This window comes from Sinocyclocheilus grahami, unplaced genomic scaffold (genome assembly GCF_001515645.1).
Source record: "Sinocyclocheilus grahami isolate Dianchi unplaced genomic scaffold, SAMN03320097.WGS_v1.1 scaffold14.1, whole genome shotgun sequence".
Classification (NCBI taxonomy): Eukaryota; Metazoa; Chordata; class Actinopteri; order Cypriniformes; family Cyprinidae; genus Sinocyclocheilus; species Sinocyclocheilus grahami.
Genome location: NW_015505193.1, coordinates 2,144,702 through 2,157,986, shown reverse-complemented (window position 1 = coordinate 2,157,986; position 13,285 = coordinate 2,144,702). Strand labels below are relative to the sequence as shown.

Here is a 13,285-nt window from a genome sequence, read left to right as displayed (position 1 = left end):
CTTAATAAAGTCTTATAAATGGCACATGTAGTTGCTTCATTAAAATGTACTTATTAGTCTGCGAATAATTTTATGTCTCTAAGCTCTCATTCAACACATCACTGAAAGGAAATCACACATTTCCAGCTTAAATCTGAGCATCTCATGAAACCAGTCTTGTCTAATTGCTTCTTTGAAGCGTTTTGAAAGAGTTCATGCAATATTTTTGGAACAGAAAATATCTTGCAAAAATGATTTTTATTCATCCCAGATGTGGAGCTAAAGACTTCCAGCAACACCTCGGCTATTTGACAGCTAAATCCAGCGCGGAGGATTGTAACATGTCCCAATGATAAAGTAGCCATTAATATCATTTCAGGTGGATAAGATCACTCTTACAACATGAAGACAGGAGAATGCTTCATCATGCCTTACATAGACAAACAGCACGGCATGAAGAACGTCTGGTTCAGCCATCATCTGTGAATGATTCCTGAATGAACACTTGTCTCAAGGAGCTGCTTCATGACCTTTGGTAAACCATGATGCGATGTAAATCTGTAAAACACAAACACACCCACTCAGGACTTTAATTTCTCTGCTACATAAAAGCTCTGTCCAGCTCTGAACCTCTTTAGTGTGCTCTGACTTCAACTTCAACACAGAAAATAACAACAGTGAAGGTAGGACAAATACAATTTTAAATAAATAAATGGTATGTGTTTTTTTTTTTATTTGTGCATTTTTATATTTTGTATTATTTTTATGTTTATATATTTTTTAGATGTTTTATTTGCATTAAGAATGTACCTATGCAGTATATATTTAATATAATATAATTCATTTAATATAATATAAGATGTCAGTGTATAACTGCTGTAGCTTAAATGCAGCCATGCTTGTCACTGTAAAAATATAATTTTTGTTATCTTGACATGTTTATGACTCTTAATAAGCCATTTGCTGCACATCCAAATGTTCAGTTGTTTAGCAAGTTGAGAATGCTTTGCAAACGTTTTATCTTGATAGGATTGTTTCACCGCACAAGCTGCCGTGAAAATGAAAAACAATCAATTTAACTTTGAAGCACTCAAATTGATCCAAAAGAGTAATTATGTAGCGTGTCTGTTTTGTCATGCAAGTCTGTTCAAGCGAACAATCATTTTTTAAATATTCTAAAATCAGGTGTTTTGTTGAAAAAAGATGGAAGACAGTATAAAGTGTAGATGATGGTATTCTCTGGCTGAAAACAAACTGAGAACAGATGTTACTGATGCGGCATGAAGTATCTCTTTTTTTAATTAAACAGCAGAAAATAGAGAAGAAACATACAAAGCATGAACACTGGACAACATGCAGAATTGAAAGGAATAACGAGCATGTTTTAGACTGTTTTGTCCTTTATAGTTGTTGATATTGTTGGATGTTTCATGCCTTTAACCCTTTCATGGCCAGAAATACATCTAATAAAACATATTACAGAAAAGGTTAACTCAGTGATAGTGAAACAAAATATAGCAAAAGTGAAACATCTTTTGAACATTAACATGTGCATTTCATACACAGACTCAAGGACATGTACTATGTATGTCAAAAATGTGCAGGGAGATGAATTATAGGATGCTTATGGTTGTGTGTGTGTTGATCAGATGGGAAAGCGGCGCTTCTCAGGGCTGGAGGTGTCCCTGATGGTGTTGTTTGCATTGGTGCTGGTGGTCGCTGTCGCAATGGTTGTTTTATTGGCCACTGGGGAACCAGGGACGATGAAAGAAGGTATGTGATCAGACGGCAATAATTACCCTAATAACAGCTATACACACTCATACAGAGACACAAACACACATGTATAATCTGTGCAGGGATAAAACATGTGTGGATATTAGAAACACCTGGCAAGACCAATAGGCTATGATTTTTGCAGGTATTTCCTTGTAAATTTATTTTATTTGGAAGTTAGACAAAAAATAGAAGAATAGAATAAAAGTTCAAAATACAGCTCAAAAATGATTTTCCAACGTAGTATTTTTGTAATTTTCCAGTACAAATACCTAAGCATTCACAAATCAATATACATTTACTTAAGAAGCAAAATATAGTAATACTTCAGATATTAAGTGTTTTCTGAAAAACTTGTTGAACATTAGTGAGTTTTTGCTTAAAAACATAGTATTTCTATATAACTCAACTGAAGTGTTTTCACAAGTGCATTTGAATGTTTTTAGTTATTTAGTTATTTTAGTAAATTTTATTTATTATTTTTATATCTATAAAAAAATATTAGCAAGGATGCATTAAGTAGATTAAAAGTGACACTTTTATAAAAAAATATATATTTGGGGTAAGAAAAATAATCTTGTATTTCTTTTGCATTTTGAATTTTTTCAGATATTTCTTCTTGTTTTAAAAATATACTCACTTAATTCTGATACATTTTTCAGAAAGCAAGACCTAATTTCTTGAATCATCTTGCTTCTCAAGTAAATATATATTGATAGAAAATTTTTTAGATATCTGTACTGGAAAACATGACGAAAAATAATAATGAATTAGAAATACTAAATAAGAAAATCATTTTTACTGTGTAGAAGTTCTTTAGAAGACAAAATAATGTCATCTACTAACATTAAATAATTTAAATAGTTTAAAATGCACCCTATCTTCAATCAATTATGTTTTTATGACAAATGAAAAACAACCTGTAGGCTATCTGAGTTTGCAAGATTGTGAGTTCAATATTTTATCAAGTGTAGTAGGAATGACCTGTCTAATGTTTAACAGAGCTCTATAACAGAATAGCAGTTCAACAAAGAAGTGCTTTAGAAGGCAAAAATAGCATCATATACAATATATTACAGTACACACACACATATATATATATATATATATATAGTGGACTGATGAGACAAAAGTTTAACTTTTTGGAAGGTGTGTGTTCCATTAAATCTGGCGTAAAACCAACACAGCATTTCATAAAAAGAACATCATACCAACAGTCAAACATGGTTGCAGCTTCAGGACCTGGATGACTTGCCATAACTGATGGAACCATGAATTCTGCTCTCTATCAGAAAATCCTGAAGGAGAATGTCCGGCCGTCAGTTTGTGACCTCAAGCTCAACCGCACTTGGTTTATGCAGCAGGACAATGATCCCAAACACACCAGCAAGTCCACCTCGGAATGGCTCAAGAAAATTAATGTTTTGGAGTGGCCAAGTCAAAGTCCAGACTTAAATCCGATTGAGATGCTGTGGCATGACCTTAAACAGTCCATTCATGCTCAAAAACCCTCCAATGTGACTGAATGAAAACAATTCTGCAAAGAAGAGTTGGCCAAAATTCCTGTGAAAGACGCATTGCCATTTATCACAAACGCTTGAATGCAGTTGTTGCTGCAAAGGGTGGCACAACCAGTTATTAGATTTAGGGGGCAATTACTTTTTCACGTAGTGCCAGGCAGGTTTGGACAGCTTTTATAAATGAAATCATAATTTCAAAACTGCAGTTTGTATTTACTCAGGTTATCTTTGTGTAATATTAAAATTTGTTTGATGATCTGAATCTTTTAAGTGTGACAAATATGCAAACAATTAAAAAAACAGGAAGCGGGCAAAAACTTTTTCACACCACTGTATATAGTGGAAATTACCTTTCTAATGTTTAACACAGATATTAGACACAAATTATTACCTTGTTAATTATTAAAAAAAAAAAAAGTGTTGTGGACCGAGGGCAAACATACTGTCCTGTGGGACTGCAGCTCTTGAGGAGTAGTTTATTAACAAAAAACAAAAAAAACCTGCAGCTGCCTCGTCAAGGACAGTAAGAAATCTGAGTCTTTGATGTTGCACTAAAGTATAAAGAATACATCCATCCTGATTGAAAAAACCAAAAGCCGAGCCAGTGTGCAGAGGCACTGGTGAACGGCTTGCACAGGGAAGAGAGCTCAAGCACGCTCAGACTGGGATATTATGAACAATGTCACTATCAATTTCAATTCACCGCCATAATGTTAGTCAAGTGGTTTATATTTAAAGGGGACAAATTGAGCCTGGGAAAGGTGGTTTGGGTGAGGCGAGTCTGTTTGGTCTCAGATGGCCTTGTTTTAGGGGTGCAGGGTACTGATGGAGATCAGGTTACAAAGTAAAAAAACTGATTTCTTGAAAACATCACATGTAGCATGTTTTTATGAGAAATGTGGTAGTGTTTGATATATGATTCTGGCCAATGATTACAGATTACCTTCTGTCTGATTACGTTTGAAAAACTCTGTCTTGTATGTTCATGTTGTATGGCAATAAGCCAGTATTTGATTACTAGTGATTGTACAACAGTTAAGGTTTAAGGTTTATATATATATATATATACTGTATATGTTGTCAAATAAATGCTGTTATTTTGACCTTTATGTTCATCAAATAATCCAGCAATATGGTTTCCACAAAATATGAAGCAGCACAACTGTTTTCAACATTGATAATAATCAGAAATGTTTCTTGAGCAGCAAATCAGCATATTAGAATGATTTCTGAAGGATCACGTGACATTGAAGATGGGAGTAATGGTTGATTAATATTTACCTTTGCAAAAATTTTAATTGAAACAATTATTTTGAATTCTAATGCTGTTTTACAATATAAATGTTTTTTTTTTTTTTTTGGATCAGGTAAATGCAGCTTTGGTGAACATAAGAGATTTCAAAAAACCTTTAGAAAACTCATTGGCCACAAACTTTATTGTAATGATTTGGAGTTGCTTAAAAATATGTTAAAGTACTGTATATCAAAATGGTAATTTGCTATGTTTGTCCATTTATCCCCGACTTCAGATTCCGGATCAGATCCAGACATCATCCCGGAATGTCCCAACATTTCAGAGGGAGAGAGAGTGGACTGTTTTCCGGATGCTGGCGCTTCTCAGGTAAACTGTAGTGGATATGACCGACATTCCATACAAACTCCTAGCATGCTTAGCTAATTCTTCCTATTTGTCCTTACAGCAAAAATGTTTGGAAAGAGCTTGCTGCTGGAGCCCCCTGAATGAGACTAATGTCCCCTGGTGCTTCTTCTCCAAAAACCACGGCTACAGCGTGGTCAGCGAAAGCAAGCCAGACAGCACACGTGAGTTCAGCCTGAACCGAGATGATGCCGTAATAAAACAATATGATACGTACCGTTGGCTTTTAGATAAGTCTTTGTATTACCTCTTTTGTCATGAGCCAGTTATTCAGAGATTATTTAAAAGTTGGGAGTGGTGTATCGCCATGAGATATCACCATTGTACCCTTGAGCAAGGTTATATCAGTAGAACCATCTCTTTTCATGATGCTATTATATGGTGAAATTGTCTGAAACAAACTCTACTGACCCAGGTTTTTTGGTGACAAAAAATAAAGATAGATAAAAAGATAAATTGTATTTAAAGAAATATCTCTAACCATGTTTGCTTACTATTACTGCTCATAGTAAGGGTTGGGGATTTCAATAATCTTCTTATGTAATTTGTAAATGTTTGACATAACTGATATCTCAAATCGTTTGGATTGTTTTTAATTAGAAATTAGCTTTTTTTCATTGCTGTTACTTATTAAATCCCATAGACATTGAATGAGGGGCTCGAGCCATTTCCTTCAGAAAATGCTGAAATCTACTTAAATAAATTGTAATTGACCATGTAGCAAGTATATAGAGCAAGGAAAATGTTTGTTTTGCTGCAGATATTGAGGCTAAGCTGACAAGAATGGATGCTCCATCTCTATTTGGAGCTGATATTAAAGAGTTGACCTTCTACGCTGAAATGCAGACAGAAAACCGTCTTCGATTTAAGGTCTGTTTACAAATTGACACAAATAGGCGAGGAGATGTATCAATGTAAACACATCTATAATGCTATGCAATGTTCTCTTTGTTACCAGATCACTGATGCCAGTCAAGCCAGGTTTGAGGTTCCTCATGAGCACGTGCAGTCGCTTTCCGACACTCCCAACGGACCCCTAAAATATAGATTGGAGCTGATCCAGAAACCCTTTGGACTGAAAGTTTGGAGAACAACATCTCCTGAAAAACTCCTGTGAGTGGGGAGCTATTCGTCTTTTCTCTTTCTTTTCACACACAGATCATATGTTGACTCTTTGTGAGCTCGGTGCATTGTTAACAATGCCGCACAAGTGTTTCTTTGGCTAAATGAAGAGCAATCACAACACCAAAAAGACAGAAATTATAGGCATGAACAGAATGAGGGAATCCTGCGAGGTCTGAAAGAAGCCTGAAGCAATGCAAACAAGCTTTGTGTAAAGCAGCTGGTCTTCGTATCGCTGTCTATTGATGGAAATTGCTTTTTTTCTTCTTCTTTTGTTATTGTCTGCCGTCATTTGTGTGTATTTGTGCACTGTTAAAAAATGACAGGCAGGTTAAGAATAAGCCCTGATTCCTAGTTCTTAGACATGTTCGAGTTGAATTTGATCATTTTTAAGTCACAGTGATTATCAGGCGTGCTTCATGCATGTTGCATCTGTGTTGCTATGCATATTCATTTCAGTGACCTTTTTAAATACATATTAAATAAATCATAGCGACACTGCATATTGGATGCATATAAACTCTAAAAAAATAACATTTTGTTCCAGTTACAGTTGGAATCTTTTTATGATGAAATTATGTTCAACCAACAAACTACAATGAGTTAGAGTTAGAGTCACATTTTTAAGTTTGATTGCTCAAAAAAAAATTGAATTGTTCCAACTAATTGAGTTGTGGCCCTAATTAATCTTACCTGTTTAATATCAATAACTATCCTAGCACATCCTAATTGTAACTTATTTTGCATATAAATTGAAGTCAATGTAGTGTTTACCAATCTCTTCAGCACAATACTTCAACATAATGGGCTCATTTATATGTAAAATATAATAGCATTAAACATTATGTCAACAGAGCTCATCAAAATAGTTTGCAACTTAAACATTTTAATTAAATCACTAAATTAGAATTTTTAACGTGCAACAATTTCAACAGGTACTCTGATTTACTTTTTGAAGTGTTTACTACTTAATAATTACTACTTACCCATTGTTTTAACAAAGACATCTTTGTAAAATTGGTAAAACCATTACAAATTGGTAATTCACAAAAAACGTTTAATAGTTATCAGCTGTTAACCCTGGACCTTGTGGTCGTTATCAAAAGACATACTCAATGTCGTAACACTTGATCTCCATTATAAAGCAGTTTTGATTTACGCTGAAGAAACGCTACCTGTATGATGGCTGTTGCAATGCTCAAACACTGCAGATGCAAGATGTGTGAAACAGAGCTTATACGTACATCAAAAAAATATATATTGAATTAGATGCTGATTCCACATGAAATGTTGTCCTTATTAAAACAGCTTTCAACTGCAGGATTGCCCCATAAGAAATAGATCTTATTTCCAAAGAATACAGCGATTTGCCAATACAGAAATGGAGCAAATTCTCTTTTTTGAAGTAATTTCCCTTTACGTGACCATAGTCATGCCTGTATGTGGATTGCAAAGCAATCAATGATTCGGTAATCTTTTATCTGATAAAGTCTGACTCAAAAGCCTAATAATTATGTTTTTAATCATAGGAATGCATGATTCATATACAGGTTTCAGCGTGGATTGATATATCAGAAGGAGTGTATGTTCGTTATAAGCTCATTAATCTTATCTGTATGTTATTTTTAAAACTCCTAGTAGAGTTTTAGATAAGAAGACGCACGTCACAGTATGATTCTTAGCTATCAGTTTAGGTTTTGGCAATAGGAAGTTGTTTTCCTTGTAATAGAAAATGATCTTTAGATGACCCATCTATCAGTGTTTGTCATTTACTCTGGTATTTTCATGTGGTTTGGGTGTGCATTTTCATGCACCCCTTTCACCCCTCTGTATTTGAAGACATACTTGAAGGGTGAATCTATTAGTCAGTGTATATGTTCTTGACAGGTTTCATGACATTCACCCACAAACTGAACTGTGAGTAAAACTACACCATCTCTTCCTCTCTTGCTCTGTCAGGTTTGATACAACCTTTGGGCCACTGGTTTTTGCTGATCAGTACCTTCAGCTCTCGGCTAAACTCCCCTCTCACAATATTTATGGACTTGGAGAGCATGTCCATCAGACCTTCCGCCATGACACCAACTGGAAGACCTGGCCTATCTTCACAAGAGATGCTTTTCCCAATGGAGTGAGACATAACATTTAGATTTTCACTATTCCAAACCAGTATGACTTGGATTCTTCAGTGAAATACAAGGTTTAGGCAGGTTTTTGAAGAATATCCTGGCCACTCTGTAGAACTGAGGATGCCAAGCTTCAAAAAGAATGCAAAAGCACCATAAAAGTAGTTCATAAAACTCATGCACCATATTCCAAATCTTGAAGTAATTTGGCTGAAATTAAAGTCATTATTCACTGAGAACTGCTACAACTGGATCATTGAGTCAGTGAATTCAAGAACTGGTTCAGTCTGATTCGTGAATTAACAATTTAGAACAACTTTACTATTTTTCTGAGAAGATCTATTGTCAATATGAAGATTTACAGTGAATAACAACTTAAAATTATTGAAATTATGTCAGAAGACTTGAAATACCACACAAGTCATATACCACATGAGTCATATAGTATGGACCTTTTTATAATACTTTTATGGTGATTTTCTTTTGTCGTTTTGGAGCTCAGCTGCCCCAATTATTTGTTTTGTTTTGTTTTGTCATGTGTGTGGGTTTCAGAAAAGAAGTTAGGATGAATAATTGATGACAGTAACATCATTTTTGGTGAACTTTTCCTTTAATGAGCTGTTTCTAACTGATCTGACTCGTATAAATTACTTTCGTTTGTATAAGCCAATGTAATCAGGTTGATTTTGCCATATTAACGTGTTTTTCATATGAATCAAGTAATTAAAAAATTTCACATGAAGTATATATATATATATATTTTTTTTTTGGCTATACCTAACATTTTTTACAGTGCAGTGCTTGTGAGGTCACTTTCTGTGTAGAATTCTCCTGGCATTTAGTTTGTATAAGCCAATGTAATCAGGTTGATTTTGCCATATTAACGTGTTTTTCATATGAATCAAGTAATTAAAAAATTTCACATGAAGTATATATATATATACTTTTTTTTTTTGGCTATACCTAACATTTTTTACAGTGCAGTGCTTGTGAGGTCACTTTCTGTGTAGAATTCTCCTGGCATTTGTACATCAATATCATGAGACATAAATGTCTCAATAAACTGATTAAAATGTTGAAATTTGCCATTACAAACCTTAATGTATTTTCCTACCCCAGGGCACACACAACCTGTACGGCCATTACCCATATTTCACATGTCTTGAAGATACGAGCGGCCAATCCTTTGGAGTTTTCCTCATGAACAGCAATGCTATGGGTAAACAGTCCCTCTCTTGAGTAGTTTTATTGTGTCATTGTTTTTTTTTTTGCTTTGCCGTGAGCTGAAGTCTTAGTCTTTAATAACGTGATTTGTGATGTCTGTGCACAGCATGCATACAACATGGGTTTGGAATGGCTACTTTTGTCAAAGCTTAGCAAATTTGAGCAGTTTAAGTTGCTTATGGCTGTCTGTTCATGTCTGTGTGCAGAGGTGACGATCCAGCCTGCTCCGGCCGTAACCTTCCGGACTATTGGAGGGGTTCTGGACTTCTACATCCTGGTTGGAGAAACACCGGAGGCAGTGGTGGACGAGTTCACGAAGGTGAGTGTTGCAGGAGGATAGCAATTGAAACAGCAGTGACACTTGTAGACAAAGCTGTAAACACTTTGGAAATTATCTGATACAGCATGGTGGACAGTACTCATGCTAGGACACAGTGAAACGTGTCTTTTACGTGGACAATATATATATATATATATATATATATATATATATATATATATATATATATTCTATTTTTCAGATTGTTTATTCTCTCACAAATGTTATGTATTGGTATATATTTCTGGATTTTTTTTTTTTAAATACTAGAATTTATTATACAGAACTACTTGATTCTTATTGGTCAGTCATAGTATTCTGCAGTCAAATGTGTATGTACACTGACCACTAACTAACTAAATAAATAAACAAACAAACTATATTATAAATTATAAACATCTGTAATATGTTTATTTTCTATTAAATTTACATTGGAAAAAAAAATCGAAAGCATTTCTGATATGCTTGATCTTGATTCTGATTCTGGTCATTTGAGGCATTCGCCGGTCAATTTTTTTAGTAAAATAACCACTACATTTTGTTATTGATGACAAATATTTTAAATTATAAATTATAACTATTATGCATTCTAATCATGAAATATTTATATTTATGCTATCAATTTCAGGTTATTATTGTTAACAAAAACTAAACTAAACAGAAAACAAAATAATGGAAATAATGCATCAGTGATACTAAAATAACTCTACTTCATGAATGCATGTATTTATTTATTGTTAAATAGCTGTAATAAGCAGTCAGCCAGTCATTATTGCAAAATAGACACTGACATGGGAGATCAGGATCACTAGAGATGAACTTCCAACCAAAACTTCATCAATGCTAATTGACATTAGCTCTTGCCGAAGGTTGAAGTAAAATCATATAGCCCCAGATGAGGCTTCCAGATTAGCCTGAGGGAGTCCTGTGATGTTCAGCGTGTTTAACATTGCTTTATGTGTCTCCAGCTGATTGGCAGACCTTTCATCCCTCCATACTGGTCTCTGGGCTTCCAGCTCTCTCGCTGGGACTACGGCAGCCTGGAGGAGGTGAAGAAAGTCGTGGAGAGAAATCGACAGGCTGACCTTCCGTATGTAAGTGCCAGGAACAGAAGGAGGGTCCTCGCTTTGTTCTACAAAACTTGACTCTACCCAGTACTTCAAAGCTGCAGCCGAGAGCATGGAACAAAGCCTACCGATTCATAAATAATGACTCCACATATGTGCATTTTACCTATGCATGCAGTTAGAAGCGTTTAGCACCTCATGTTGGGACTCTAATTGCCGAAAGATGGACTGAAGCAATTGTTTGATATAATTCAAACAAAGAGGGCATTAGCATGTCAGGATATTACATCTCCGCCTGATTAGCATTACAAAATTACTGGCAGGAGAATCTCACCATCTGCTGATAGTTGATGGAAGTCAAACCTTCCAGAAAAATCAAAACAGACAACAATGAATCTACAACGTTAGCATGCAAAAGAGGCATCAGCCATCATAGGGACTGAAGGTGCTGATTCTAAAGGATGAGATTGCAATGTCTTAGTGAAATATATGAACATTAACAACCTGTTTACACTTAAAAATGAATGTGCCAAAAGCAGGTTTTCATAGCAATCCCATAGAAGAATAATTTTTGGTTCCTCAAAGAACCTTTCAGGAAATAGTTCTTAAAAGAATCATTATTTTCTTAGCATAAAGAACATTTTTGGAATGTTAAAGGTTCTTCATGGAACCATCAATGCCAATAAAGAACCTTTATTTTTAAGAGTGTAACTTCCATAATTAGACGTTGTGAAGCAGGATATTCAATGAGAGAACATTTTGATTTCATCTTGATTTTACCAGGACTCAACGCTGAACCGTCATTATTTTGTGTTCCAGGATGTCCAGTATACTGATATTGACTACATGGAGAACAAAAAAATCTTCACCTATGATATGGATAAATTTGCGGAGCTGCCTCAGTTTGCTGACTACATGCATGATAAAGGGCAGAAATACATTGTCATACTGGTGAGCCATTGAAATTGCAAGTTAGTTTTGGAGTTTTGGATGAGTTTTGAGTCATACATTTCAACCCTTTGCCGACTTAGATTTTGTGGAGTTGAACACCTCAAACCTTTTTCTTCTTGGTAGGATCCTGCCGTATCCACAGGTCAAAGGATAAATGGACCCTATGAATCACTTGACAGGGGACATGCAGCTAAGGTTTGGGTCACTGAACCAGATTTGGTAACGCCTCTACTGGGAGAGGTAAGATCCTCCAAAGATTCTCCTGATCGGGGCATTATGTTGGTTAATTGTTACTAGGGTTTGGAATTGAGAACTGGTTACTTTTCATAAAAATGACTGAACTAAATAATTTACATGCATTTGGTTTTAGTCATTTTTGTTGGACATCTGAATTTTTACTTTGATGTAGACCGATAACATACTGTATTGCAATACATTGTCCTTGCTGGTTGAAATAAACAGAGTGAAAAGGGCTTGGAATGATTAGTCTAAAAATTTAGCTTTGCATCACAGGAATAAATACGATTTTAAAATATATTTTAATATAAAACAGTTATTTTAATTTGTAATAATATTTCACAATTTTACGATTTTTACTGTATTTTTGATTTAATAAATGCAGCCTAATGGAGAATGGGTACTACTTAATATATAAATTAAAATAGTTATTTAGAGATGGAGAATTGGAGCTACTTACTCAAAAGAACTGAAAGACTGGAGTCATTAAGTTGAATTAGAATCAGAGCCAGAATCATTACATTTCTTACTATTCCCATCCACCTTTTTACCCATTAAATTATATTAATTACCCAGTTCTACTTTGGGAGACGATTAAGTTATATTTACACATTTATTTTAGAAATTAATCTTGTGCCGTGTAAACATATGTTAGAATAGAATAGAATAGAATAGAATAGAATAGAATAGAATATTTGGAATGAAGGAGAATAAGTTAAGAGATGTAGAATACGTGAATGATTGAATGAAGAACATCAGGAGTTGCCATGTGACTTGCCATGAGAGAGACCATTCATTTACCAACTGTAACCTTGAGTTAGATCATATACTGTATCAGTCACCCCTCGGGGCAAAAGGCACATATCACATGGCAATAATATCACTTGTGATTATTTAGCCGATTAGGCACAGGCACATGCTAATTGCTTTTTTTATGGTTTTATTCCAGGTCAATGTTTGCACTGATTTTGCATTAGAGTTTAATATCACACTTTCATGCAGCTCAGAGCCATGAGAGATGAAAAACAGTAAATAACTCAAGAGGGAATGGAAACGCCAGTGGCTTAAAAACTAAAAGACATAAAAGGAAACATTGTAGAAAGATTTTTTTTTTTTTCAGTGCTCAATGTCATCTGTGACCAATGGGTTGTTAGTAGGCGAATCTCTTAAAACATGGGCATTTTACCAAAATAACCAAAGGAAATAACAAATATTTTGGATGGATGGATTTTATTTATTTATTGATTTTTCACTTTCTTATTATTTTTTTATTTTATGTATTATATTACATTTTTATATAATTTTTC

General features: G+C 34.5%; 1 protein-coding gene across 1 annotated transcript in view; it reads left to right on the top strand.

Moving 5' to 3' along the window:
- Window positions 1–633: 633 nt before the first annotated feature.
- si (sucrase-isomaltase) overlaps window positions 634–13,285 on the top strand; it is a 44,460-nt gene continuing 31,808 nt past the window's right edge. The window contains exons 1-11 of the mRNA XM_016292733.1: window positions 634–662; window positions 1,629–1,752; window positions 4,805–4,896; window positions 4,976–5,096; window positions 5,693–5,802; window positions 5,891–6,045; window positions 8,014–8,185; window positions 9,300–9,399; window positions 9,611–9,723; window positions 10,692–10,817; window positions 11,610–11,741. Of these exons, the coding sequence (XP_016148219.1) occupies window positions 1,629–1,752; window positions 4,805–4,896; window positions 4,976–5,096; window positions 5,693–5,802; window positions 5,891–6,045; window positions 8,014–8,185; window positions 9,300–9,399; window positions 9,611–9,723; window positions 10,692–10,817; window positions 11,610–11,741 (1,245 nt within the window). The 5' untranslated portion in view covers window positions 634–662. The remainder of the gene's footprint in view (window positions 663–1,628; window positions 1,753–4,804; window positions 4,897–4,975; window positions 5,097–5,692; window positions 5,803–5,890; window positions 6,046–8,013; window positions 8,186–9,299; window positions 9,400–9,610; window positions 9,724–10,691; window positions 10,818–11,609; window positions 11,742–13,285) is intronic.